This window comes from Berghia stephanieae, chromosome 3 (assembly GCF_034508935.2).
Source record: "Berghia stephanieae isolate SIO BIC M18660-M18661 chromosome 3, UCSD_Bste_1.3, whole genome shotgun sequence".
Lineage (NCBI taxonomy): Eukaryota > Metazoa > Mollusca > Gastropoda > Nudibranchia > Aeolidiidae > Berghia > Berghia stephanieae.
Window position 1 is genome coordinate 27,444,332 of NC_088362.1, and position 25,416 is coordinate 27,469,747.

Genomic DNA, 25,416 nt, shown 5'->3' on the forward strand with positions numbered 1-25,416 from the left:
TTGTCTTACATTTTTAAGCACTACGACGCACTTCTATTGTATTCAATGTTTACTTCCGTTTTCTTAGTCTTGTACGGTTCGTCCTCTGATCCATACAATCAATCCAAGTTCTATCCACTATTAAACGTTAGCAATAATCTATACACGGATTTTGTTATTACTTTATTGTATCATTACTGACTATTTCTACAGTACCAAAAAAAAAAATGAAAGAAAGAAAGAAAATATTATGCCTAGAAAGGAGCTCGAAACCCTAACTCACCCCACCCCGGTTACAGTTACGCTGTGCTAAAACAGCTGGCTATCTCGCCTTCTCGCGCTCAGCCAAACAGTTTAGCCCGTATAATTATAATCTCTTCCGGTGGACTGAATACACAGCTGTATTCAGTCCACTGGTGGATGGAAAACACAGTTCCTGCACGAAAACAATCGAAAGTGATACTTTGTATAGAATTCGTATAAGGTTATACTGACTACAGAATGGCTGTTGAGAGTCTCATTTTAATTTGATTTTGATTTTCTCGGAAAGGCTTCTATACTTACACATACAAGCATACAGCATATTATTTTTAAGCTCATTATGAACAACAAGCTTATTTCACCAATCTAGTCTGCAAAGAAATGCACAATTTGGGAAAAATTCAAAGTGTTTGTTGTTTCTTTTAATCTATAGAAACACATAAAATACTATCTCTTCCGGGGACATACAATTTCCATCCTCTGACACTGCTTGAGTATCGTCATCACATATTATGATGTAAATATTATGATGTAAATAATACCTGATTAATTTTAATTATTTTTGTGTTTAGCTCTAGATCTTTTTGTTAAAGTTTATGTTTCATCACATGTAAGTGTTGTTTGTTTTCCAGTTATGTTCTAACTTCTTTCTGGAACATCTACCATTGCGATGAAACGAAACTCTAAATCTAAAAATCTGGTCCTGGTGGGACTGGGAAATTGGAATTGGGGGGACTAGACTGGGAGTGGGTTAAAGAGACTAAGAAGACAGCTTAGACTTAGAGTTAGATGATGAATGAGAATTGACTGAGGCTGAGGACCGAGATACAATTTGATTACGATTTACCCTAAATCACCTTTTTTTTTTGGTCCCATTTCTGTGAGGTCAATTGGCAATAGACGTCCATATAGGGAGTTTAATATAAATTCTAAATGTACCTCACACACTTGAAACCAATGTCATATGAAAGAGCTGGCAACACAGATTATAAAACAGTTTGAATTTTGTTTCTATCTTGATTAGAAATGTAGTTACGGCAGTTCAAAGTCTGAAATTTCAGACCGTTTTTACCCCAAAATTACCATTGCAAAGTTGTGACCGAAATCATGTGATTTTAATAAAAAATGGTTAAAACAGTCAATATGGAGTTCTTATCATATATTGTATACCAAAATGTTCGTCTTATCGAGGACAATGCATTTACATTTATAAAGAGGAAGATAAACAGTCCAAATTAACACATTATTACATAATATGACGCAAATGTTACATAATCAAAAACTCGGCTAGACGTAAGAAAGAATTTGCTCTATCACTTTTGGATTTATCCCCAATATCTCACGGAAACAATTGCAAATAATTACCCTTTTTTATTTAATACAGAGAGAATAAAATAGGGTTTGAGAGTATTTAAATGAAAAGATATAAACATGTTGTGTAATGACATAATGAGTTTATTTTTACCTATGGCAATTTAATTGCATATAAATAAAATGGTAGATTGAAAAAGTTCAAATAAATTGAAACAGATTCCCTATCATAATTAGAAGGAAAGTTCTGGCTTTTAATATTTTAAAAAATTATGCTGAACCACTTTGGGTTTATTGCTATTACATCATCATTTGAACTGACAATTAATATAATTTTATCCCCCCCCCCCCTCTCTCTCTCTCTCAATGTATGGGGGTGTCAAAACTAATAGAACTTCTTACCATATTAATTATTAAGGCTAAGGCCTTTAAAATATGGATACAAATGATAAACATATCTAAACATATGGGAAAGAAACTTGATGACTTGATAGCAAAGTAAAATAAAATTAAATTAAAGCAATCGGTATTATTAAAACATCGATATTATTAATATCGGATTTCACAAAGAGGAGAAATATACGAACTTTTAAAACAAAAATTATAAAATGCCTATAAATAAAGTTGGAAAGTATGTATTCAAAATAAAAACATAGTAAATAATAGTACTGAAAATATTATGGACTAAATTTAACATAATACATAACTAAATTTAATAAAATATCGATATCGCCCGGCAGCCATGATGAGAAGATAATGTAAACAAGGCATTTCGGCGCAGAGTTAAAAGGTGTCTGCGCATCGATATAGAGCCCTGAAATTTGGCATGAATAAAGTTTAGATGTTATTCTAAAAAACAAGCGTTTAAATTTTAAAAACACACGCGGTAAATAAAAAAATAAATGCATTTGAAAATTGCCAAATTTTAACTTCATATAACTTCTGGAATTATTAATGGATTTTTACTTAATTGGCACCATTTAAAAGGAAATTGAAAGACGAAAGTAATGATACCAAAATATCTGCGATATTCCTCTTTATAACGAAGTTATGCATCTTTAATTGAACCCCCCAAAACGCGAACGGCAATTTCCAGTCACAACTTTCCTATGGGCGAGTTGGGTCAAAATTTGACTGCCACTGCTGCTGCTCACTAAACTGCCTAGTCCATATTTGAATTTGATTAGCAGTCAGTGAGCGTTTAAATTAAACTTTAATAACTGGCCTAGGCCTAGTGGCTGTGGCCCGTTTTTTAGGACTTTTGAGTACTTTGAGTGAGTGATGGGTCTCGAGTCTCAGAAAAGAATTCATAGATTTTTTTGTTTATGGATGAAGATAGAGAGGTGGGCCTTTGGCCTATCAACCTCCGCTGCACGTCCAACTCGCCTTGAGCATGCATTCACGTAAAATATAAAGATTTTTCTTAAAAACCTACCTCTGTTTCAAAAACTAGCATCTTTCAACTTTCTAAGAAACATTTAGATTTTTCAGAACTTTAGTTCGTTAAAAAATACCGGCCAATCTGACCCGTTGAGTCGAATGAAAACGAAATTTTGTTGTTTACACGGTTCAAAGGAAATGCCGTAAATAAGCTTTCATGGACTTCCTGTGTTGTTTTTACAGTGTCACGTGACCGTTTTGAGAAATTTGTCGTCTGCTACAAATAATTAGACCGGTAGGGGGTAGATATTTTCGTTGGAGCAGAGAAAAAGTGAGTATTATTTCTTGGACTTGTAGAGAGGCCTAGGGTCCACCAGCAGTCAAGTTTATTGAATAAAGAAAAAAAGGCCTTTTTACTGCATTAATGCACCAAATTGCATACCTATCTATGGACACTTTGTTCCGTATCTTTTTCCCAATAAACTTTTTTAAAAACCTGGGGCCAGGGTTGCTAGTTTGGCCTCCTGGTGGCCAAATTTGAGAAATTTGGCCTTTTCCCAAGCCATTTGGCCTCCCAAAATTTGGTTTGGCCACTTGGCCTCCTGTAACCAACTTTTTGGCTTCCTCTGACTTTCCCTGTTATATCGTTTTACTCTGGTACCGGTAAAACTTATTTTATTTGGCAATCTAAATATCTAAATGCAACACGTGCTAACGCCACAGATTGCATTTGCTAATGCTTCTATATATACGAATTTTCCTTATCCTATTTAAATTGTTTAACAAATCTAAAGAGTTTTCGCGAGGCTAAGGTGGGTTTGGTGATATTTGGGCTCCTGCCGAGGAATCTGGCCTCTTGCTATAGCTAGTTTGGTCTCTTACTCAAAAATGATCTGGCAACCCTGCCTGGCTAGGTGGTACCTTGATAACAGAAACGATACCCACACGATTTCGCGAGGAATTAATCATGAAAACAATTAGGATATAATTTCAACACAACTTTTGAAATTCATCAAGGATTGTCCATTACCGAATGTTTTTTGATAGAAAACAAATGCATCTTCAAATCTAAACTGCTTTTGACGGTAAGCGGTAAGTTTTTTATTTATTTTTCGGTCCAAACGAATGATTTATCCTGGTATAGAAGCTAAGTATTGGTAACACCGGCCCACCTCTCTAGATTTTATATTTAATGATTTATCCTTATTTTCTTCAGCTTCAGGAGGAATTGTATTGTATGGCTGAAGCTATACTAATATAGAAAATAAAATATTTGATTTTATTTCTTAGTCTTATCTGATGAAATTTCATACATTCTGATTAATTCCAGAATAAGCAGTAAAGAATGGCAGAGAATTCACCACCACCCCCATCTGCTACCTCAGCCCCATCGTCGTCCAGTTCTGTCGGCCAATCTCTAAGTTGGAGCCTTCAAAACTTTCCTGTTCCAGTACAATTGCAGGCATGTAGTTGAGTTATAAATAAATAACTTATTCATCTCTCAACAATCCCATGCGTTTCCTTCTGTTGAATATAGCTACATTTGATGCAAAGGAAGCTTCTTGAGAGACTTAGGCTCTGAGGTCTAATTTAAAAAAGATTTAGTCATTTTTTTGTTTTTAGCTTTTATTTGATTGGAATTCATTTTTAGGCATGGGCTAAAACAAAACATAAATTAAAATAAAATTGTAATGGAATTCCGTTAATGTTCAATTCTTAATCATTTTCACTTTCTTAAGAATATCATGATGAGAATGTTTGACCATATTAATAATAACGTTGTATTTATATTTAAAGATCCCAATTTTTATTCATAAAGCAAAAGTACTGTTTAAATTAAAAAAATAATCAAAGATTACAACAGTCATAGAGAACCTATTTGATATGTAACATATAGAATGCAAACTGCAATGTGTCTTAAATTGAGGAATAATGCTCAATCCTTGAGAAATGCCTTGGAGAAATTTGCTTGTCATTATTCCAGTGTGAAAAATAAAAATCAGCGTGCACAGAGTGTGCTATAATATATCTTTTATATCATTTATTGCTTCTTTCTTACCCTTTTTTTGTTGTTAGTAGTATAGCTTATTTGCTTTAAAATATAGAACGAACAAGTGTGTATGAAAGGTGCCAGATAAAGCAAAAAAGAAAAATACCAAAAAAAAAAACCATCCCAAAAATCAATCGACCTCGATTGGGGACCAAACCTCAGACCTTCAAGCGTGGAGTAGACCTATACATGATATAAATAATAATGTATTAAATCTAGGCCTCGGAAAATAAAATCTGCTAAATATCTGCCAAACTGCCAAATCGTTTTTTTTTCTTCTGCCAGACAACTTCAAATTCTGCCAAAAAAAGGACATTTGGCAGAAAATCTGCCAAATTGGCAACCCTGCTTCTGATTACCAATCAGATGTGCTACCATTACCACAGAGGCTTCCAATGGTTGGGACAATTTTAATACCTGTATTCTACACAAGGGTGCACATTTTACGTTGTGAACCCTCGCTTTCATCAAACAACTCATACATTGAACATGAGAGGATGAGGACAAAGACATTTGAGTTGCTTTATTTATTTTTTTCGAAAATATCAAATTAAGAAATTAAGGAGCAGGCACCTGTGTAAGATAAAGAACTGAACAAGTCTATATGAAAGGTGCCAGACAAAGCAAGAGAGAAAATTTTTTAAAACCCCCAAAAAACATCCCAAAAAATCAGTCAACCTCGACTGGGGATAGAACCTCAACTATCGGGAGCCTCTGTGGTGTAATGGTAGCACATCTGACCAGTAACCAGAAGGTCTGAGGTTCGATTCCCAATCGAAGTCGACTGAATTTTTGAGATGTTTTTTTCTTTTTTCTTTGTCTTTCTTGCTTTGTCTGGAACCTTTCATATACACTTGTTCAATTCTTTATCTTATTTGCTTTTCTTTTTATTTCTGATATTAATCATACATGAAATTTGTTCAATATTGTTTTTGCAGGCTCGGATCCCAACCTCGCCTTTGTCAGTGGCACAAGAACTCCTTCCAAATTTTCCATCTCATCTTATGGAGAGGTCAGATGACCGTGCTCAGCAACAAGATGCCAATACTCATCAATATTACCTCTCCTTACAACAGCAAATGCAGCAGCAACTTCAACAACAGCTACAACGTCAGCTGCAACTAAATCTGCAAGGAGGCAATGAATCATCTCGTGGTATTTCCATGCCTGACCCACCAGAAACTACACTTGATATTGATCTCCCCGGTGGGCCCAGAACACGCAATCCAAACAATAATAACAATGGTAACGACAATCCTGCTGCCAACCGAAACTGGGGAGGATTGAGAGGAGCATTGAATTCTGCAAATTTGGGAGTGTTAGATGCTTTATTCCGTAATTCAAATGCCCATTCTGGCTCCAACTCAGCCATGGGTCATAGAAGGACTGGCAGCTCCGAAAGTGGATTAGTTTCCAGACATCCTATTTCTTCAACCCCAGGGCCACACTCTCACACACAGGCTGCTCCAAGGCACTTAAGCCATCATCTACACCACCATCATCATCATGATGCTGAAGATCGGCATTTAGCTATGCAAAATATTACTGGTGACACAAACAGTAGCATATTAGATGCAAGTAGTAGAGTGGGGGGTGGAGGCTCCGATGTGAGTGGTGGTGGTTCAAATTCAGGCAATGGTTCAGGTGGTAATCCAGCGAATAACGCAGCAGGTGGAATTCAGAACTCTGCTGAATTGTCTCTCTTGTACAAATGGCTTACAGAGTCTGGAATTTTTGTTATTTTGTTGTTACTGCATTTTCTGTATGATCACAGGCTTGGTAAGTTAATAGAAATTAAGTCTTGTTTAATTTTTTTTTTTTCATCTGACATGTTGTAGAAATGTTTCATTTCCTGTTTATGTTTTGATATTAATATTATTATTATTATTATTATTATTATTATTATTATTATTATTATTATTATTGTTATTATTATCGTTATTATTTATATTAATTTAATTTTTCTTCGATATAAACTTTATAAATTTTTGTTTGTGCACCATCTGTCTGATGAATGTTTTGTTTTAGTTTTTTAGTTTAAAATTACCCATCCATTTCTATCAGTAGATAGTGTATAGAATTTATGAAGAATTCTTGTATCATCAGCATATAAAGGATTATTTATAGGGATTTTTTCTTCTCTATGTGTCATATCATATAACCACACTCCATTTTCTCAGTTGATCATCAGCTGTTTTTATGCATATAAACTCCAGCCCCGTACCATCTTCCCGTCCTTGATGAAAACAAATATTTGCCTTTGATGCATTCTCATATCTTATACTACTATTTTGTTCATCTACAGGTCTATTAGTGTTTCTATGTACAGGTGGTACATTCTACTACACCAACATGAAATTAGTTCATGCCATTCATCTTTCAGCTGTCAGAGTAAGTCTGCCTCATTTTATTCTAGTATCTGCTGATATTTTTGTGTGTTTTTTTTTGTATATATTTTAAAATTCATTTCTGTGAGAGCTAGAAGTGTGAATCAACGAGAATGATTGACTATATTATTTGGAAGGAGCATTAATATAGACACCTATTGGAAGTGAACATAACCATGCCTCTCGGACAGTCGTCATATTGTAAATAATGCCAGTGATTGGTAAACGTAGCTAGCTACACAGGTTTTACGATCGATGTTCTACCGCTTGATCAACAGAACCAACACAGAAAACTATGTATAAACTTAAACATTTATAAAATCTGATTGAGAAAATCATGTGATAACTAGTCACCCATTTGGCAGAATAAAAACAATAACAATGATCAGCAAGAGGTCGATTTCATTCACTTTATTGTTTATAAACAACCAACTTTGTTTGTCCGAGCAGGTTTGAAGGTGCGTCACAAATTCCATATTTTGATTGGTCAAAAATCTACTACTACTAGTTAATTATCTTAACTCAAGGCCTTTAAATATAGGTTAAGAAAATAATAGATAATATTTATAATGTTGGGGTTGATCTCACAAAGTTCAAAATATGCCTAGACTGCTGCTTACCTGTAAGAATTCTGCTCAAATCAACCAAGGGTTTTGTTTACAATAATTCTTTTGCCTTCTGAGTAAGGAACCCCTTGAGATATGTCAATTTTGTGCGACTATGTGGTCTTGTGGTATGACACTCGTTTTCTGATTGGAAGGTCCTGTGTTCGAGGCTCGCTTGATGCATATTGGAATCCTTGGAAAAGGCTCTTTACTCACATTCTCACACCATACTCCGGTGTAAAATGAGTATCTGGCTGTTAACAGCGTTGTCTCTGTCGAAGAAAATTGTAACATCGCCTAATTGGCGTCATGCCTCGTTCTACATGTTAAGTGTTGCTGTTGGTCAGGGACCCCTTGTAAAGTGCTTTGAGCACATTAAGTGAATCTTGCGTTATATAAAAGCTTACAAGTTTTTGCTTTTTTTTTAGCCTCTTAAAGTGTATTATTTGATGTTGACTCACAAGTTTGTAAATTAGATTCAAATTGAGCTATTTTAAAAATCACCATACGATTCAAACTTTATTCCAACTGTGCCTCATCTAATGGAATATATTCTTGAGCTTGAGCTTTTTTCCTATATCCACCAAATGTGCTCAAAGCACTGTACAAAGGGTCTCAAGCCAACAGAATACTTAACATGTAGGACAAGACATTACTCCTGTAAGGTTCTATTTCACTTCTTTTTTTCTTTTTTTTTTTACAAAGACAAAGTTGTTACTGGCCAGGTACTCAGTTAGAGAATGTGAGGAAAATAGTAGTCCTTTATCGCCATTAGGCCCATGGAGCAGGAATTTATCCCGGTTCCGGGAGGCAGGATTGGATTATTTTGATCAGTACTGATCCGCAACCCATTCCAGCTCGTGTCAGGGTCCACGTAGGGGCATTCTTCCCCGCCCGCCTCCTGGGCAACGGTTGGAGTATTCCGAAAGGAACTTTCTAACCGGCTGATGACACGAGTTTCTATGTGTCTGAGGTGACGGATGAAGGGAGGAATCAACCGCCGTGGCCAGATTGCCCTAGTTCACGCAATAAGCTGTGCTAGCCCCATGACGCTGGTGGGGTGAAGGGAAACTGTCACTCTACAAAGATACCCTCCTGGACTCCCAGCCTAGACACCATTAATGGGTGGACAGAGCTCATAGCCTTGGAAAGCAGTCTGTCTAGGAGAAGGAAAACTCCAACTTCAAACCACCACTGCCTTGTGGATCTGGGAAGACGAAAGGCTATGGAATCACATCCAGAGAATAAAGAACCGCTGAAGTCGGAGTCGCAGAGCCGAAAGGTGCAAATAGTCTGGAGAGGGAAACCAACCCAAAAATTAATGTGACACGCATCCTCCTCACAATGATGGACAACAAAACTGTCGGACGATATGGCGCGAAGTCTGGGGATTCCCGCCGGACGGACCTAGCGTCGAGCCCTGATAAACAGGGTTCACCCAAGCGATCTGGTGGTACCTTGCCCTCCTACTGTGGAACCAGGGTAGGAGATGCAAGGTTACGGACTACTGGAACTATCAAATTGCTACAATGGAATGCAGAAGGGATACAACATAAAAAGACTGCCCTCTCCAAGTTTCTTCAGGATGAGAAGATAGATATTGCCTGCATACAGGAGACACACCTCACAGAAAACATTAGGTGTTCAATAAGGGGATATCAACATTTTAGGAAAGACAGAAAAGAACGGAACAAAGGTGGAGTAATCATCTTCGTCAGAAATGACATAGCGACAAATGAAATAACGACAGATGAATCTGTTGAAATATTAGCTGTAAAAATTACCAAAAACAAATTGCAATACACAATATATAACTGTTACAGCCCACCATCAGAGAATCTGCCAATTGAAAACATAAGAAGTGAAGAAGAACAGTTCATTGTTGTGGGAGACTTCAATAGCCACTCCCCAAGCTGGGGATACAATGACTTAGACAGAAAAGGTGAAACCCTTGAAAATTGGCTTACAGACAGTAAGCTTCAAATTGTCAGAAATGAAGATGACCCAGATACATACTTCTCAAGAGCATGGAAGACAACATCAACCCCAGACCTAACTCTCATATCTGAAGATCTCACCGGAAAAGTCAGTAAACAGATAAAGGAACAACTGGCAGGAAGTGATCATCGTCCCATTCTGGTTGAAATAACTGAAGAATATGCAAAAGACAGAAAGGCACCACCTCCGAGATGGAATTATAAAAAAGCAGACTGGACTCTGTTTTCAAAGTTGACTGATAGTTATACAAAAGAGATAAACTGTAAAACAAGGAATGTAGAAAAATCAGCCAAAGCTTTCACAAAATCAATCATGAAAGCTGCAAAAGAATCAATCCCCAGAGGATCAAGAAAGGACTACTGTCCAGGATGGACTGAAAAATTAGGAAGTCTCAACAGCCAAGTCACTGAACACAGAAAAAAAGCAGAGAGAGAGCCAAATGATGAGAATATGGAAATTTACAAAGAGGCTGAAAAAACTCTCAGGAAAGAAACAATAAAAGCAAAACAGGAAGCATGGCATGAAAAAACCAGACAACTTGACTACGACAGAGACGGAAGAAAATTATGGAACCTAACCAAAGCTCTAAGTGGACAAGAAAACAGATATGCTGCACCATCAGTAGAAGATGATCAGGGGAGGATTCTCAACAAAAAACAAGCAGCAAACTGTTTTATGAAGCAGTACTCAAGTGTTGGGAGTATACAGATTAGAAAAGAACGAAAACGAGAAGTCCACAAAGAATTGAGAAAACACAAGGATACACCCAAAGAATCCACAGATGATGTCATGTTCAGTTCGATTAAAAAAGAAGAAGTAGAAATTGCCTTGAAATCTCTAAAAACGAACAAATCACCAGGTCCAGATGATGTTACTAATGACATGTTGAAACACCTAGGAACCCTCACAAAGAGGAAAATGAAACAACTGTTCAATGCAAGTTGGAAACAGGGTAAACTTCCACTCAAATGGAAACAGGCAACCATGATACCAATTAAGAAGGATGGCAAGCCAAAAAATAAAACCGAAAGCTACCGGCCAATAAGTTTGACAAGCTGCTTGGGTAAACTGATGGAGAGAATTGTTAATCGCCGTCTCCAATGGTATTTAGAAAGCAATAAGTTGATATCAGATGAACAGGCTGGTTTCAGACAATTACGCTGCACAGAGGACCAGATAACATACATCTCGCAGCTGATCGAAAATGGTTACCAAGAAAAAAAACACACAGTCACAGTTTGGGTGGATATGGAAAAGGCATTTGACAAAGTCTGGACAAAAGGACTACTTCTCAAACTTAAGAAAGCCAACGTTTCACACAACATGTTTGCATGGATTAAAGATTACCTCACAAATCGAAAAGCAAGAGTCCAATCTCAAAACTCTAAAAGCAAGCTAACGAACATGACAAATGGAGTACCACAAGGCGGGGTTCTCTCACCAACCCTCTTTGTCGTTTTTATCAATGACATCTGCGAAACCAAATGCAGAGGAGTAAAAGCAGCCATGTATGCAGATGACCTTGCACTGATATGCACTGAAAGAAATATTGGTACTGCAAAGGCCAGGATACAGATGACTCTTGATGCTTTGAGCAAATGGACAAAAGACTGGGTATGAGAGTAAATGCTGATAAAACCACATACACAACATTCAGCTTATCAACCAAAAAGCAATCTATGCGATTAACTTTAGATGGAAAGATTCTGAGAGAAGACCTTATGCCTAAGTATCTAGGAGTGAAATTTGACCCTCGACTCACTTGGAAACATCAAATAGATGAAAGTCAACAGAAAGGGTACAAGAGAATGCAGCTTCTCCGAAAACTTGCTGGAACGCAATGGGGAGCAAACTCAAACGTCCTGAAGAAGACATATCTTGGATATGTAAGACCTGCAATAGACTATGCCATATCGGCATGGGGAACGTGCTCACAGGCTCAATTTCAAAAGGTTGAAAAAATCCAAAACCAATGCCTACGCGTGATCACTGGAGCAATGAAAACAACACCAATTCACAAGATGGAAACCCACACAGGAATAAAACCTCTCAAAGAACAACGAAATTTAAAAATAGTGACACAATTCTCAAAGATAAAATTCATGGAATCCCAACCACTGCATCCAAGTACAATGGAAAAGAAAGAGAATCGACTCAAAAGGGAAAACTTCATCGCCTTGGGACAAAAACTAGAGAGCGAATATAAAGTGACACCAAAGGAAGATATTGCCCAAATCAATGTCCCAAATCTCAAACCACCACCGTGGAAAAAGAAACAAAAATCCATAACCATCAACAAGAAAAACATTCGAAGCAATAATGACAATGCTCAAACCCTAAAGATGATCGATAAAAAATACCCAATGACCAACTGGATAAGAGTTTATACAGATGGCTCAGTTTCCGGCCCCCTCATGAATGGAGGTGCTGGTGCACTCATACACTGGACAGATAAAACAGAAACAAAAATATCTGTATCAGTGGGTTCAATGTGCACAAGTACTAAAACTGAAGAAAAAGCCATCCTCAATGCAACAAAAGAACTATCCAGAGATCACAGAATATACGGGAAAAATGTGGTTTACTTGACAGACTCTGATGATGCTCTCCGGTCTATTGAAAATTACCAGGACTCTGAAGCCGCACACACTGTGGAGGCCCTTGAGGGCTTATCTGATAAAACAGGAAAAATTGTGCTGCAGTGGATTCCAAGTCATGTAGGTATATATGGAAATGAAATTGCCGATCAACTGGCCAAAGAAGGAGCCCAGAAGGAACAACCGAAGTCGTCAATCACTTACCATCAGCAAAAGAAAATAATAAAGCTAAAAATAGACAAAGAAAGGAATGACACACACCTAGAACACAACAAGCAGGATCCAATCCATGCCATTCAGCGAAGTAGCCAAGTCACTCTATTCCGCCTCCGAACAGGACACAATAGACTAAGAGGACATATGTTTACAAAGCTAGGTATTGGAACAACCCCTTATTGCCCATGTGGAACCGACCATGAAACCACTTTACATGTGCTTATGGATTGCCCATTATACAACGTGCAACGTTCGAACCACTGGGTCACCCCTACAACACTCAACACAAAGCTCTGTGGTGAGGCTGAGGACCTAAAGTGGACCACAGACTTCATAGCAGATATCGGACTGCAGCCATAGATGTCCATCAGAGGAACGAAGAAGAAGAAGAAGAAGAAGAAGATCCCGGTTCCAATAACGTGAAACGGACAATTGCATATTGCTAGTTACCCTTTGGATAGGACACTTGTCTACCTCAAAGTACTTTCCAAATTTAACAGATCCAGCTACCAATTCACTGCTGGGTGGAAATGGGGGGTGGGGTGGGGGGGGGGGGGACTCAGAAAAAAAATAATCGATTTTATCCGGGTTCAATCTCATCCCCTTTTTGTGTGAAGTGAGTGCTCTACCAACCAAGCTTTAGGGACCTCCGTGAAAATGTGAATAATGATCCTCTTTTAAGGACTCAACTTTGCACTTACGGCGGGGCACAGTCCAAGGATCTACCAGTCAGAAAGTGATTGCCACACCACAGTTACTCAAAGTCGTCTCAGTTCTGAGTATTTGTATTCAAGGGCAGAGAAAGTTGTTGAAAAATGGTAGGCATTGTTGGTGTAGTTTGGTGTAGACTGAGGTAATTTGATAATCTTCGCTTGAAGGTGTCTAAAACTGTTGTGTTAAAATTTGATTCGGGAAGAGCAATCCGGTCTTGAGTGTGTTTTTTGCAGGGTTTTTCTTTGAATGCGTAAATTTTGTTGTATGTCCAGCTGTTTTGTTTTCTATATTCCAGGATTCCACAAGATCTTGGCCAGCCTTTCTAAATCTCCTTTGGTTGTCAGGATTCCTTTTAGCCAACATTATTATATTGTATTACGTTTTTGCTGAACAGAAGCTTTGGGGATTGTAAGTTCTTGTAATTTTTTATTATTTTTCTATTATTATATTTTGTTGTTTGTTTATATCCCTACATAACTGGTATTATCCTTATTATTATTATTATTATTGTTATTATTATTTATTATTATTATTATTATTTATTATATTATTATTATTATTATTATTATTATATATATATTTTAATCATTAGAATAATCGTCATGTTCAGAGTAACATTAAACTGCTACTGGGTGGGGTTCCTACCTCCCATAGCGGGCATGGAGGTACCTGCTGTCTTCTATCCCCTCTTACCTGTTTTCCAATTGCTTTCTGTCTTTGTCTTGGAATGAGATTACTTAGTTTTGTCCTGACCCTTGTTTTGTTTACGTCTTATATATGATTTGTAAATATTTGAGTGTATTCCTCTTATTGGGGACCTGTGCTTGTGTATGGATGAGACATTTAGTTGATCTCAAACTAAGTACTTTGATAGTGTGTTCTTGGAATCTACATCTGTTTCCTATTTGAACCAATTCCCCTTTGTCTTCCTTTTTCTCGGGTACTTTAATTGTAATTGTAGAACATTTTACTATCCCATTTTCTTCCTTTTTACTGGCGCTGATATGACCTTAATGTGTTGCAAGCGCCATAAAACCCTTTAAAACAAACAAATTAAGCTGCTAGAAGCTGTGGACTATATAACATAAGGAACAAAAATGAATATAGCAGCTTCGAAAAAGAACAAAATACCAAACACCAGTTATTGAAAACACACCGCTGTCGAGTGAAGGCTGGTGAGTGAATGTGCCTTTCAGCATTCTATTATTAATTTTTTTTTAAATGAGCTTTTATAGAGTGCAATATCCAGTAAACGTGCTCAAAGCGCTTTAGAAGGGGTCCCTGGCCAACCTCAACACTTAACATGTAGGACGAGACATGACGCCTGTTTGGCGATATTACCGTTTTTACAGACAGAAGCAACGCTGTTAACAGCCAGGTACTCATTTTACACCTGAGTACGGTGAGAGAATGTGGGCCTTTTCTCAAAGCCTCAACTATGTGCCGAGCGAGGCTCAAACCCAGGACCTTCCGATCCGAAAGAGAGTGTCATACCACAAGACCACATTCTGGTCCCAAGGGTGTGGAATTTGATACCACATGAGATATGTTCTTCGTCTTCACTGGAGAATTTCAAGCATTGATTGAAGACATTTTTATTCAGACAGGATTTCTTTTGATTATGTGTATAATTAGCGTTGTTCGTGTACTGTGTTAGGGCTTAACCTTTGATATGCGCCCAGATGAAGGGATGTTTGGCGCACTATAAATCGATACCATTATTATTATTATTATTATTATTATTATTATTATTATTATTATTATTATTATTATTATTATTATTATTTTTATTTATTATTTATTATTATATTTTTATTATTATATTATTATTATTATTATTATTATTATTAAACACGGAGATCTCTGTCATCTATCTGTAATTTAGTAATGTATATATGTCTTTATTGTTGGCTGAAGAAGGGTTTTGAGCCCTAAACGTTCTGTGTTTGGTAATTTGTTCTTGTTTGAAGCTGTTATATTCATTTTTATTTATTACTTTTTACAGTCCACAGCTTCTAGCATTCTAGTATCAAAAGGACATTGAGCATGGTAAATCAATGGAAATGCACAAAATAAATATTCATAAAATATTGATGTATAATCAGAAAAAAATTCAGTCTCACTGTCAAAGAAAGACATACAAAACTTTCTCGACACGTTGTCAATGAGTCTTTGTTTATTTTTTTCTTTACCCGAGCAGATTATTCTATCAAATGGCTGTAGTGAATGAGATCAGCGTGTGGACGTTACTGTGGTGTGTCATCATGACTGACTATATCATCAAGTTCTTCACCATTATTTCTAAAGCTGTGCTCGCCATGTTGCAGCCCTGTTGTCATAACTACAGGCAAAGAGTAAGGAGATGTCTTTTGACCTTTTTTTTTGGTGTTTTTTTTCATCAAATAGATATTGTTGGGGTTCTTTTTTTTAAGGTAGGTGGGGGGGGGGGGGGGGTGATGGTCTTGAAATATGTATGACATAATCAGTCGGAAGATGAAAATTTTGAATTTGCATTTTTTAATTTTTTGTTATTTTAATCTTTATTTGAAGTAAATCGGGTGATTTTTCATGAATTTATGGTCAGATGTATGAGAAAGGTATCCAGCAACTTTTCTCAAATTTCATACTTTTTCAACTATACTAGCTGTAAAAGGGTTGTCATTGTTCTACTATTGAAATCTAAAACCTTTATGGTCTCTATAAGATTAATTGAAAATCTGTGTTTGTAATCTTATATTCTTAAATCTTTATTTTATTTGTTGGCTGTGTAAGACTATTCAAATGCTTTTTTAAACTATAATTTTAGTTTAGTTTTTGTGTGTGTGAATGAGTATGTTTCAGCCAAAGTAATTTGTAATTTAAGCACTTAGAGTCTGGTGTCTCGGAGTTATAGCGCTATATAAGTTTTCAGCATTATTATTATTATTAACAAAATGACTATTTATAATTGAAAATTACGTTTTGATTTGTATTTTCTCACAGGGAAAGTATTATTTACTGATAGAAAGTTTATCCCAGTTGTATCGACAATCCGTCACCATAGTGCCATGGCTTTTTTACCTCAATGACTCAACCCGTACAAGTCTTTGGTTTGCCTTCATCACAGAAGCAGTATATCTGGGGTTTAAGGTAAAATGAACATTTGTCTTTTTTAATCACATGTTTTCTCTCTTTTAATGCAATCTATCATAAAATCTATTCCATTAGACAGTCTTATCTTTTATCTTTTTAAAAAAATTACTTTTTCTTTCGTAGTTGAGGTAACATAACCACACCTCTGGGTGGGGTTCCTTACATCCCATAGTGGGCAGGGAGGCACTTACTGTATCTTCTATCCCCCTATATCTGTTTCCAACATGCTTTCTGTCTTTGTCTTAAAATGAAATTACTTTTGTCGAGGCCCTAGCCGGATACCTGAGCTGGGAGGGAAACAGTCAAATGTGTAGTTACAGTTTTGGGAGATGATATTTTTTGTCTTGTAAATCATCTCTCTGTTATGCACTGTATTGTTTTGATTACATATTGTATATGATTTGTAAACATTTGAGTGTATCCCTATTAGTTGGGACCTGTACTTGTGTCTGGATGAGACTTTTAGATGGTCTCAAACTAAGTACTTTGATAGTTGCTCTTGGAATCTACATCTGTTTCCTATTTGAACCAATTCCCCTTTATCTTACCTTTTCTTGGGTGTTTTAATTGTAATTCTAGAACTTTTTACGATCCCATTATCTTCCTTTTTTCTGGTGCTGCTGTGACCTAAATCTGTTGCAAGCGCCTCAAAACCCTTAAAAACAAAAAACAAAACATAACCACACCCTTTGTTCTTTAACCCCACATGATTTGGACTGTCCAAACAGGCATCATGGAGCAAGCAATGACAGTAATTTATAAATTAAGCGAGACTACACATGTGTTACACGCATTGGTACGTGGTAACTACCACCAGAGCAATTGAACTAACACATAAGACTGTAACCTTAAAACATCTGATTGAGAAAATCTAGTGAAAACTTATCGCCCAACTGGTAGTCTAAAAACACAAAAGGCAGTGTGATGTCAGCTTCACTTATTCTATTGTTAGTAAACAACCAGCTATGTTTATTTGAGTGGTTTTTTAGATGTGTCATGAATCCCATTGTTTGATTGGCCAATATCTCTATGACCTATATGAATGGTCCGTCTTTTTTTGTTTTTATGATCTTTAATGGTCTGTATGGATATATTGAAACATTTTTGGTTTAGAATGAGTTTAGCTGCATCGTTGCATTGCAGTCTCTTACAACATGGATAATGCGACTTAAATTGAATTTGAGGGCAGGGGCAGACAACTATGCTCCTGAATAATATTCCTTTAGAAAATGGATATTGCAGTTACCTCTGTCCACCTAGCAGTAATGGGATACTTTCGTCTGTTAGAACGGTGGAAAGCAGTTTACAATAGACCATTGTGTTATTCGAAGAGTAGCAAGTAATTTTACAGAACTTGGGATTAATGAGTGTCCAAGGGCCAACTGTATGTTTAGTTGCACATGTCAGAATCATTAAGACCCTGGTATTTAGGTTAAATCCTCGCAGTTTACCTGTGATTGCTGATAAAATAATAAATAAAATAAATATATAGCGCATTTCCTTAGATTTACCATGCTCAATGCGCTTCACAATTTTTAATTTATTTCGCCTGTAGGCCACAAGGAACCATATTTCCAATATATAGTGCCAGTCGCCTATTAGGCATCTTTTGTTTTGTACAAACTACAAACACTCTTACAATATATGCCACTTCCTATTATAACCAGATATTCATTCAAAATGTTTTTGTTTTTTGAGAGACTATATACTTTTACGACTTTTATAGTTTTTTTAGTGACTTTTGTTATTGTCTATACTCCAGGGTTGGTCTATGTGGAAATCTGTACAATTTGTCTATTCAGCATTCCGTCAGTTTCAATCCAACACAGTAAGTTCATCTTTACTTTTTTGTTTTATCTCCATAATCAGAATTCCTCTATTCCTGGTATTTTGACTAGATTACAGAGACGTTCGGATCATGGAATCCGTCCTTAAAGTGGTGTCTATAATTTTGACTGCAAACTTTGGTAATCAAAGACTATCGTTTTGCAACAAAAAACAATGACTATACTGCTGTCATCACTGGCCAATGCGGGGTTTATTAGAATTGTTTTTACATACTTTTGAAGGTTTTGGTTCGTCATTATAAGGATGGTCATTTCTGGGTTGCTTTTTTTCACAACGATTTCTCATTTTACATTGGTACGTTGACTCTACATCTTTTTGCTGAAGAGACTGACATGTTGAGAAATTATAATAAATTTAACTTGAGTAGGGTGGTGCTTATTCTTGATGAGCAATTGAAGCAAGCAAAAGGGTGAGAGCACGAACCTTTACTTTAATTGAAAAAAGTAGCCCAATGACATCAATATCAAGTGATAGGGGATTGAATTATGTAAACTGACTAGTTACACTTGATTGACACTTTTTTATTATTGCCGCACATATACAGCATTACCACGATGATATAGGAGGCAGCGCTGTCTGCCATAATGACTGGAAAGAATAGACAAACAAATAAGTTACCTATCTGACTTAACCCATAGAGGCCCGGTGTTTACTAAAAAAAATTCCCCTGAGGCCCAGTGTAAGGGGCATAACTCTTAACAAAAAAATACCAACACAAAGTTAAAAAATTATTAAACGAGAACCAAATGACATAAAATTATAATTTTAATTCCTTTTTATAGCCAGATAAATTTGCTTTCGAATGATATATAACATGACATGTTTTGATTTCAATAAATTGGGAAAAAAAATATTAAAAAAAAAAACTCGTTCCCCGCACCCCCATTCCCGTCATTTTCGTCAATCTTGGACTCCGATTCAGTGTCCGAATCACCTTGATCGGGTGCTAACGCCTCGTCTTGTCCATCCCCACCATCGTTTACATCTTCTCTTTCTAGTTCGATATCGCTTTCATTTCCAAAATCCTCTTCATTGTCTACACCACTCTCCAAAACATCATTTCTAAGCGCCACGCAACAAACTCGTGAGGTATGGGAATGCCATTTTTCTGAATTCGATTACTCACTTGCTATAACGATATAAACGTGCGGTAAAAAGGAAACGGAAATAGAACGATCGCATTACGTTTACGATGTTTCCGGTTTAGAATAAAACGAAGTGATTCGTTGCAATAACAAAGTAAACATGATCCGTTTTTTCTCGGGGGCCGCAGGCGATGACGGGCGATGCGGGCCTCAACAGTCGCGGGCGACTCCAAGGGAAGCGGGCCTCTATGGGTTAAATTGGATGTGGCCATGCGGTTTAGTTTTAAACCAGATTATTCTTCAATCGTATGTCGATTGCACTGAATTGGAAGTGAACGGTGTCAGTTAGTGTGATGTTCAGATTATAAAGTCATAAATCCTCTATTGTAAATTTTTTTTTTTTAATTGAGCTTTTATATAATGCAAAATCCACTAAACGTGCTCAAAGCGCTTTACAAGGGATCCCTGGCCAACAGCAACACACATTTAACATATATGATGGGACATGACACCTGTTAGGCGATATTACAATTTGTTTGGACAGAGACAACGCTGTTAATGGCCATGTACTCATTTTACACCTGAGTACGGAATGTGAGTAAAGAGCCTTCTCCAAGGACTCAACTATGCGCCGAGTGAAGCTCAAACCCAGGACCTTCCAATATGAAAGTGAGTGTCATACCACTAGACCACATATCCACACATATTGTAATAGGTTTTGAAAGTGATTGTTCCTATTTGGAAACAAGAATTTCCATATTACGATGTACAAATAAAGAAGAGAAGAAAAAAATCCATCCCCAGGTGACCTGTCAGCATAATGGAGACATCTGGAATCTGGAGTTCCAGATTAGAGAGAACTGAGAGAATTTTTATTTATATTTGTTTTAAACATAAATGGATATGTCCATTTACTTTTTAAAAATGTATTTCAATGCTGTTTGCTCTTAACAATGCTTCTCTCATTCCCTATTATTGAAAGTCATTCATTTTATATAGCACCCTTTTTGACTTAGCACTCTTGCTCTTGCAATGTTCTTCATTGCCTGTTACCAATAAAGATGAATGACACATTTGTTTAGGATTGGTATGACTTTCGATTGATGTCCATATAAGATTGATGATAAATACTAGAGCAACTTTGTTGCAATTGTTTTTATCTCAGGAAGGGTTAGTGGGCTCTGTGTCCTCACAGCCATACTGCCATTCCTCAGTTAAATGAACATTTTCCTTTTCTTCCGCAAAACTTGATATAGTTTGTTGATATTTGCTTTTACTTTAATTTCACCAGTTAATCTATTTTTTAATCTTTTTTTTTCCCCTAGTCATTTGGCAAAAAGCCAAGTGCCAGCGACATGTTAGAAAGAGGTAACCAATGTCCTATCTGCCAAGATTCTGTCAAAGATCCTGTAATGCTTCCGTGTAAAGTGAGTTTTAGCATAAATGAGAGATAATTAGAAGTATGTTGATATGATGAACAATAACTATTATTTAGTTTGTTATATCATTATGAGGAGTGATCAGGAGCTCCACCTCTAAGTGATGAATTAGATACTCTCTTAACTAAATGTTTAGCTTTTCCCTATAACTATAACAAATAATGATTTTGATCAAGTTATTGAGAAAATTTAGATTTAACCAATTAATTTTCTTGTCTTTATTTTAACATTTTTTTACTTATAATATTGTTCAGCATAAAAATGCTTTATTGAACAAAGTTTATTAGAATCAAACCTCTGCTCTATTGAACATTTTTACCAGGGAATCATCATGAATCAGATATAGTGTAATTTCTTCTCTTTACTCTACCCCAATTCCACCCTTCTTTTCTCTCATTCTTTGACATCAGCACATCTTTTGTGAGCAGTGTGTATCTATATGGTTTGATCGTGAGAAGACTTGTCCCATGTGCCGTGCCCAAATCACTACAGAGTCCCCCTTGTGGAAAGATGGAAATACCAGTGCTCATCTTCAATGGCATTGATAATGGCTGAATTGGGTAGGAACTGCATACCTGCCTCCACGCCTATTTCAACAAAACATTTTCAGACCTACGGGTTTTGGGCTCCATCTACAAAGCAACATGAGTATATATCTTAATTATAAAAAAAACAACAACCAAAAAAAGAATAACAAATGTTGAAAATGAAAGTTTGATTCTAGGGCACATTTATACCAAGAGAGATGAAACTTATTCAATCTCGACAAAGGCAAATTGGTCATTTATAATGCTAGTTATTGTATTTTTTTGGGTGAAAACTACAAATTTTTAGAACTTTGAGTTGGCACTTGTGGAAATGGCTTTGATATGAAATTAATGATGCTCTGAAACTCATTGGCCCATTGCTTCTATGTAAATGTTGCTGCACGAAGCTCGAAGATATAAATAACAATGTGAAATTGAATGTAAGCTTCAATTTAATATAAGAAACCAGATTAAATGGACGTTTTAGGTTTCCCCTTTATCAACAAAACAGGATGAATAAAACACTACAGACAAATGAGATAATGTGGTAGTGGCCAGTCCATTTTATCTGGTTTCGTATATTAAATTGAAGCTTACATTCAATTTCACATTGTTATTCATTGTTATTCATATCAAGTCATGGTGAACAAATCAAGTCTGATGAGTAATGATATTGATTATGAAATCTGACCTACCCCATCAATCTGCTGTTATTTCAGAATGAACCGGATAAAGAAAAGCCGATTAGAAATCTGAAATTGTAAATTTTTCACTCTTTTAAATTATATTTATTTGTTGTCTTGGATGAAGCATTTGGATTTAATCCAGTCCTAACAATTTTGGCTACAAATTTCATTTTCAGTCTCTAAATACTCAAACTTTTATACTGTTTTGTGGCGATGGTTAACGTTTTGAGTATAACTGAATGTATGGATTTTGGTAAAATACATGATTGTAGTTTCATAAGCTGCAAAAGGGTTGATTTTCATAATTTTAAAAATCCTTTTGACTTTGAATTCAGTTTTCCGAATCGGATTCACCTCGTCATGATACCAGAAAGAGGCCGGGAGTCATGGTAGGCAATGTCTGTCCATTATCGGATTTGACATTGAATTGCACATAGTGATGAAAATCATTATATTTACCTTTTATTGTCTAGGATTAGCACAATACCTTTGTTACACTCACAGTATTATAAGCACACAGACACACACACATACGCACACACACACACACACACACACACACACAAACATTGCAAATGCTTGTTCAATTTACAGTGTCAAAATTTTATTTTTTTATAAGTTTTTGAGAGGCAAAATCATTTTACCTAGAGTCATATTTATTATCAGATCAAAACATTATGATCATAACCTTTTGACAAGTCATAGTCAAGAATAAAAATTGTAAAAAAAAAGAGAAGATAATTCAACTATCAACAATATACCACTGACATGAATTTTATCATATCATTATATTCAGGCCATCTCTGGCCCCAACCAATAATGCTTTATCTTACATGAAACGTCGATCTAGTCCCATCAAATCCTCATCAACATAGTAATCAAACAACATTACTACTTTTAATTCTTACCCCGTCATTTCCACTTGGCTACATTGATTTATTAGTGTCTGAGACAACCATATCCACAGCTTTATGAATAACATAAGACTTTGTTTAACACAGAACTAACTGTTTGTTTGCGCTATGTGGTCTGGTGGTAATGACACTCGCTTTCAAGACTGAAAGGTCCAGGGTTAGCGTCCTGCTGTGAGAAGCACATAGTTGAGTCCTTGGAAAAGGCTCTTTCCTCACAACCTATTCCCGTACTCTGATATAAAATGAGTACTTGGCAGTTAACAGCATCGTCCCACTTGTTATGTGTTGCTGTTGGCCAAGGATCACCTGTAAAGCACTGAGCACGTTTAGTGGATATTGCTTTATATTAATGTTTCTTTTTTTTTTACTTTTTAATTTTGTATCCAATATCTTTGATTTATCAAATGAAGGGAATTTAAAAGAATGAAGAAATAAAATAAGAAAACGAGCTTTTATATAGTTAATATAGTCGCTAAATGTGTACAAAACGCTTTACAAGGGATTCAAGTCCCAACAGCAAAAGTTAAAATGCAGGAAGAGACATGATGCCTGTTAGGCACTCTCACAATTGTTTTTTGTTGTTGTCTGAAACAATGTTATTAATGCATGGAACTCATTTTACATCTGTGTGCTGTGAAGGAATGTGAGTAAAGAGGAGTGGACTTCATGCCATATATATATAGTGGAAACAAACATCTGTTTTTAAATCTTTGATTACTGTCGTAAAGTTCAAAAATGAACCCGCGAGAAGGGAATTTCTCATGGTGTTATGCTTTTCCAGAAAAATGACATTCATATCTTATATTGACAAGATGTTTATATCATATTGGGAGATTTCAATTAAACAGACAGAGCTGAGATTTAGTCCAGAATTATTATTGTACACCAATTTTTGAGGAGTTGAGTATGTTTCCAGATTTCCTTTTTCCCTTTAAAATAGTCAATTAAATTGATATGTATGTCACACAAATATTCTTTAAAAACTTATACCAAAGGTCATTATGAACTGGATGTAGTTATATATCACTGTCTCAAGATCTGGAACAAAGTTCAAAGACAGTGCTGTCGAATGCCCTCTCCAAAAAAACAAAACAAAAAAAAAGTTCCAATATTCGGTTTTGTTTTTAAAAAATCTGAAATGCTTTCTGCTGAGGTATTCGCCTTTATTTATTTATTTTTTTTAACAAGAGGATTGACAATTGTCTTTAAGGCCATTGTACAGTTTGGGTTCTGGATTTGTTTTGTTGGTTTTTTTTTACTCAGAGTATACCTTCGTTTACAAATGTATCAAATGAAATCAACCTGACCTGAGACATTTTATTGTTTTTTAAAATAGTGGTATCTAAGCTTTTTTAGAGCAATGTGATAGATTGGCAAGTTTTTCAAGAATAAATGAATTGAAAAATACTTGATGGGAATGCTGTAGGTATCTTGTTTGCTAGAAGAATAATGCCATTGCTGGAATAGAGCAAGACTTGGGAAGGGCCTTTCAAACCGTATGTCGGACTTGTTATTGTTATTTGAGAAGTAATAATAAATTATTAAGAATATATATATATTATATATATATATATATATATATATATATATATATATATATATATATATATATATCTATTTATGCTTGAAAAATGATCAATCTGATCAGCTATTATTCCTCTTTTTACAATCAATTTCATGTTTTCCATATAAAAAAAAGAAAAAGAAAAAATCCTTATGGGCTTTGATGTTTAAAGGCATTTTATATTTACAGTCTTCCGTAATTTGTTGCATTATTATCAGCAAAGTGATACTAGGCTGCTAGAAGCTGTGGACTGTAAAAAGTAATAAACAGAAATGAATATAACAGCTTCGAAAAAGAACAAAATACCAAACACGGAAGGTTTTGGGCTCAAAACCTTTCTTCAGCTAAACAAAAAACAAGAAAGACAAATACATTACTAAATTCCAGATAGACGACAGAGATATTTCTGTCATCTATCTGGAATTTAGTAATGTATTTATGTCTTTCTTGTCTCTGTCGTCTATCTGGAATTTAGTAATGTATTTATGTCTTTCTTGTTTTTTGTTGTTGGCTGAAGAAAGGTTTTGAGACAGAAACCTTCCGTGTTTGGTATTTTGTTCTTATATGAAGCATTTATATTCGTTTTTGTTTATTATCAGCAAGTGAAGCAAAGATCTCTGGGCCTGCCTCACATGATGTGGTATTTGCCCAACTCGGAACTCACGATGCAGAGCTGTCAACTGTCCTGGTGGAATCTGGACTGTCCGATTTGGCAACCTGGAG

General features: G+C 35.9%; 1 protein-coding gene across 6 annotated transcripts; it reads left to right on the forward strand.

Annotated features, from left to right (window-relative positions):
- The first annotated feature begins 470 nt into the window (after window positions 1–470).
- On the forward strand, window positions 471–25,416 carry LOC144967465 (uncharacterized). 6 transcript variants are annotated; one of them, XR_013644393.1, is made up of 11 exons: window positions 672–757; window positions 4,262–4,393; window positions 5,920–6,760; window positions 7,287–7,372; window positions 13,794–13,906; window positions 15,699–15,852; window positions 16,481–16,627; window positions 18,393–18,458; window positions 20,889–20,990; window positions 21,413–21,650; window positions 25,293–25,317. XR_013644393.1 is itself a non-coding variant. In XM_078904746.1 (11 exons), the coding sequence occupies exons 2-10, from the start codon at window positions 4,277–4,279 to the stop codon at window positions 21,545–21,547; spliced, it is 1,761 nt and encodes a 586-aa protein (XP_078760872.1). In that variant the 5' UTR covers window positions 672–757; window positions 4,262–4,276; the 3' UTR covers window positions 21,548–21,562; window positions 25,293–25,416. The 6 variants fall into 6 exon arrangements, 5 of the variants coding, with proteins under 5 accessions (XP_078760870.1, XP_078760872.1, XP_078760873.1 ...); XM_078904746.1 differs by having other exon boundaries at window positions 21,413–21,562; window positions 25,293–25,416; XM_078904744.1 differs by lacking the exon at window positions 25,293–25,317 and having other exon boundaries at window positions 471–757; window positions 21,413–22,946.

What these genes read in the sequence shown, in the direction of transcription:
- LOC144967465 (XM_078904744.1), top strand. Translation starts at nt 4,277, where the DNA reads ATGGCAGAGAATTCACCACCACCCCCATCTGCTACCTCAGCCCCATCG. An exon ending in TCTGTATGATCACAGGCTTG is followed by an intron (nt 6,761 to 7,286) that starts GTAAGTTAATAG and finishes GTTCATCTACAG; the next exon opens with GTCTATTAGTGTTTCTATGT. An exon ending in CAGTATATCTGGGGTTTAAG is followed by an intron (nt 16,628 to 18,392) that starts GTAAAATGAACA and finishes TCTATACTCCAG; the next exon opens with GGTTGGTCTATGTGGAAATC.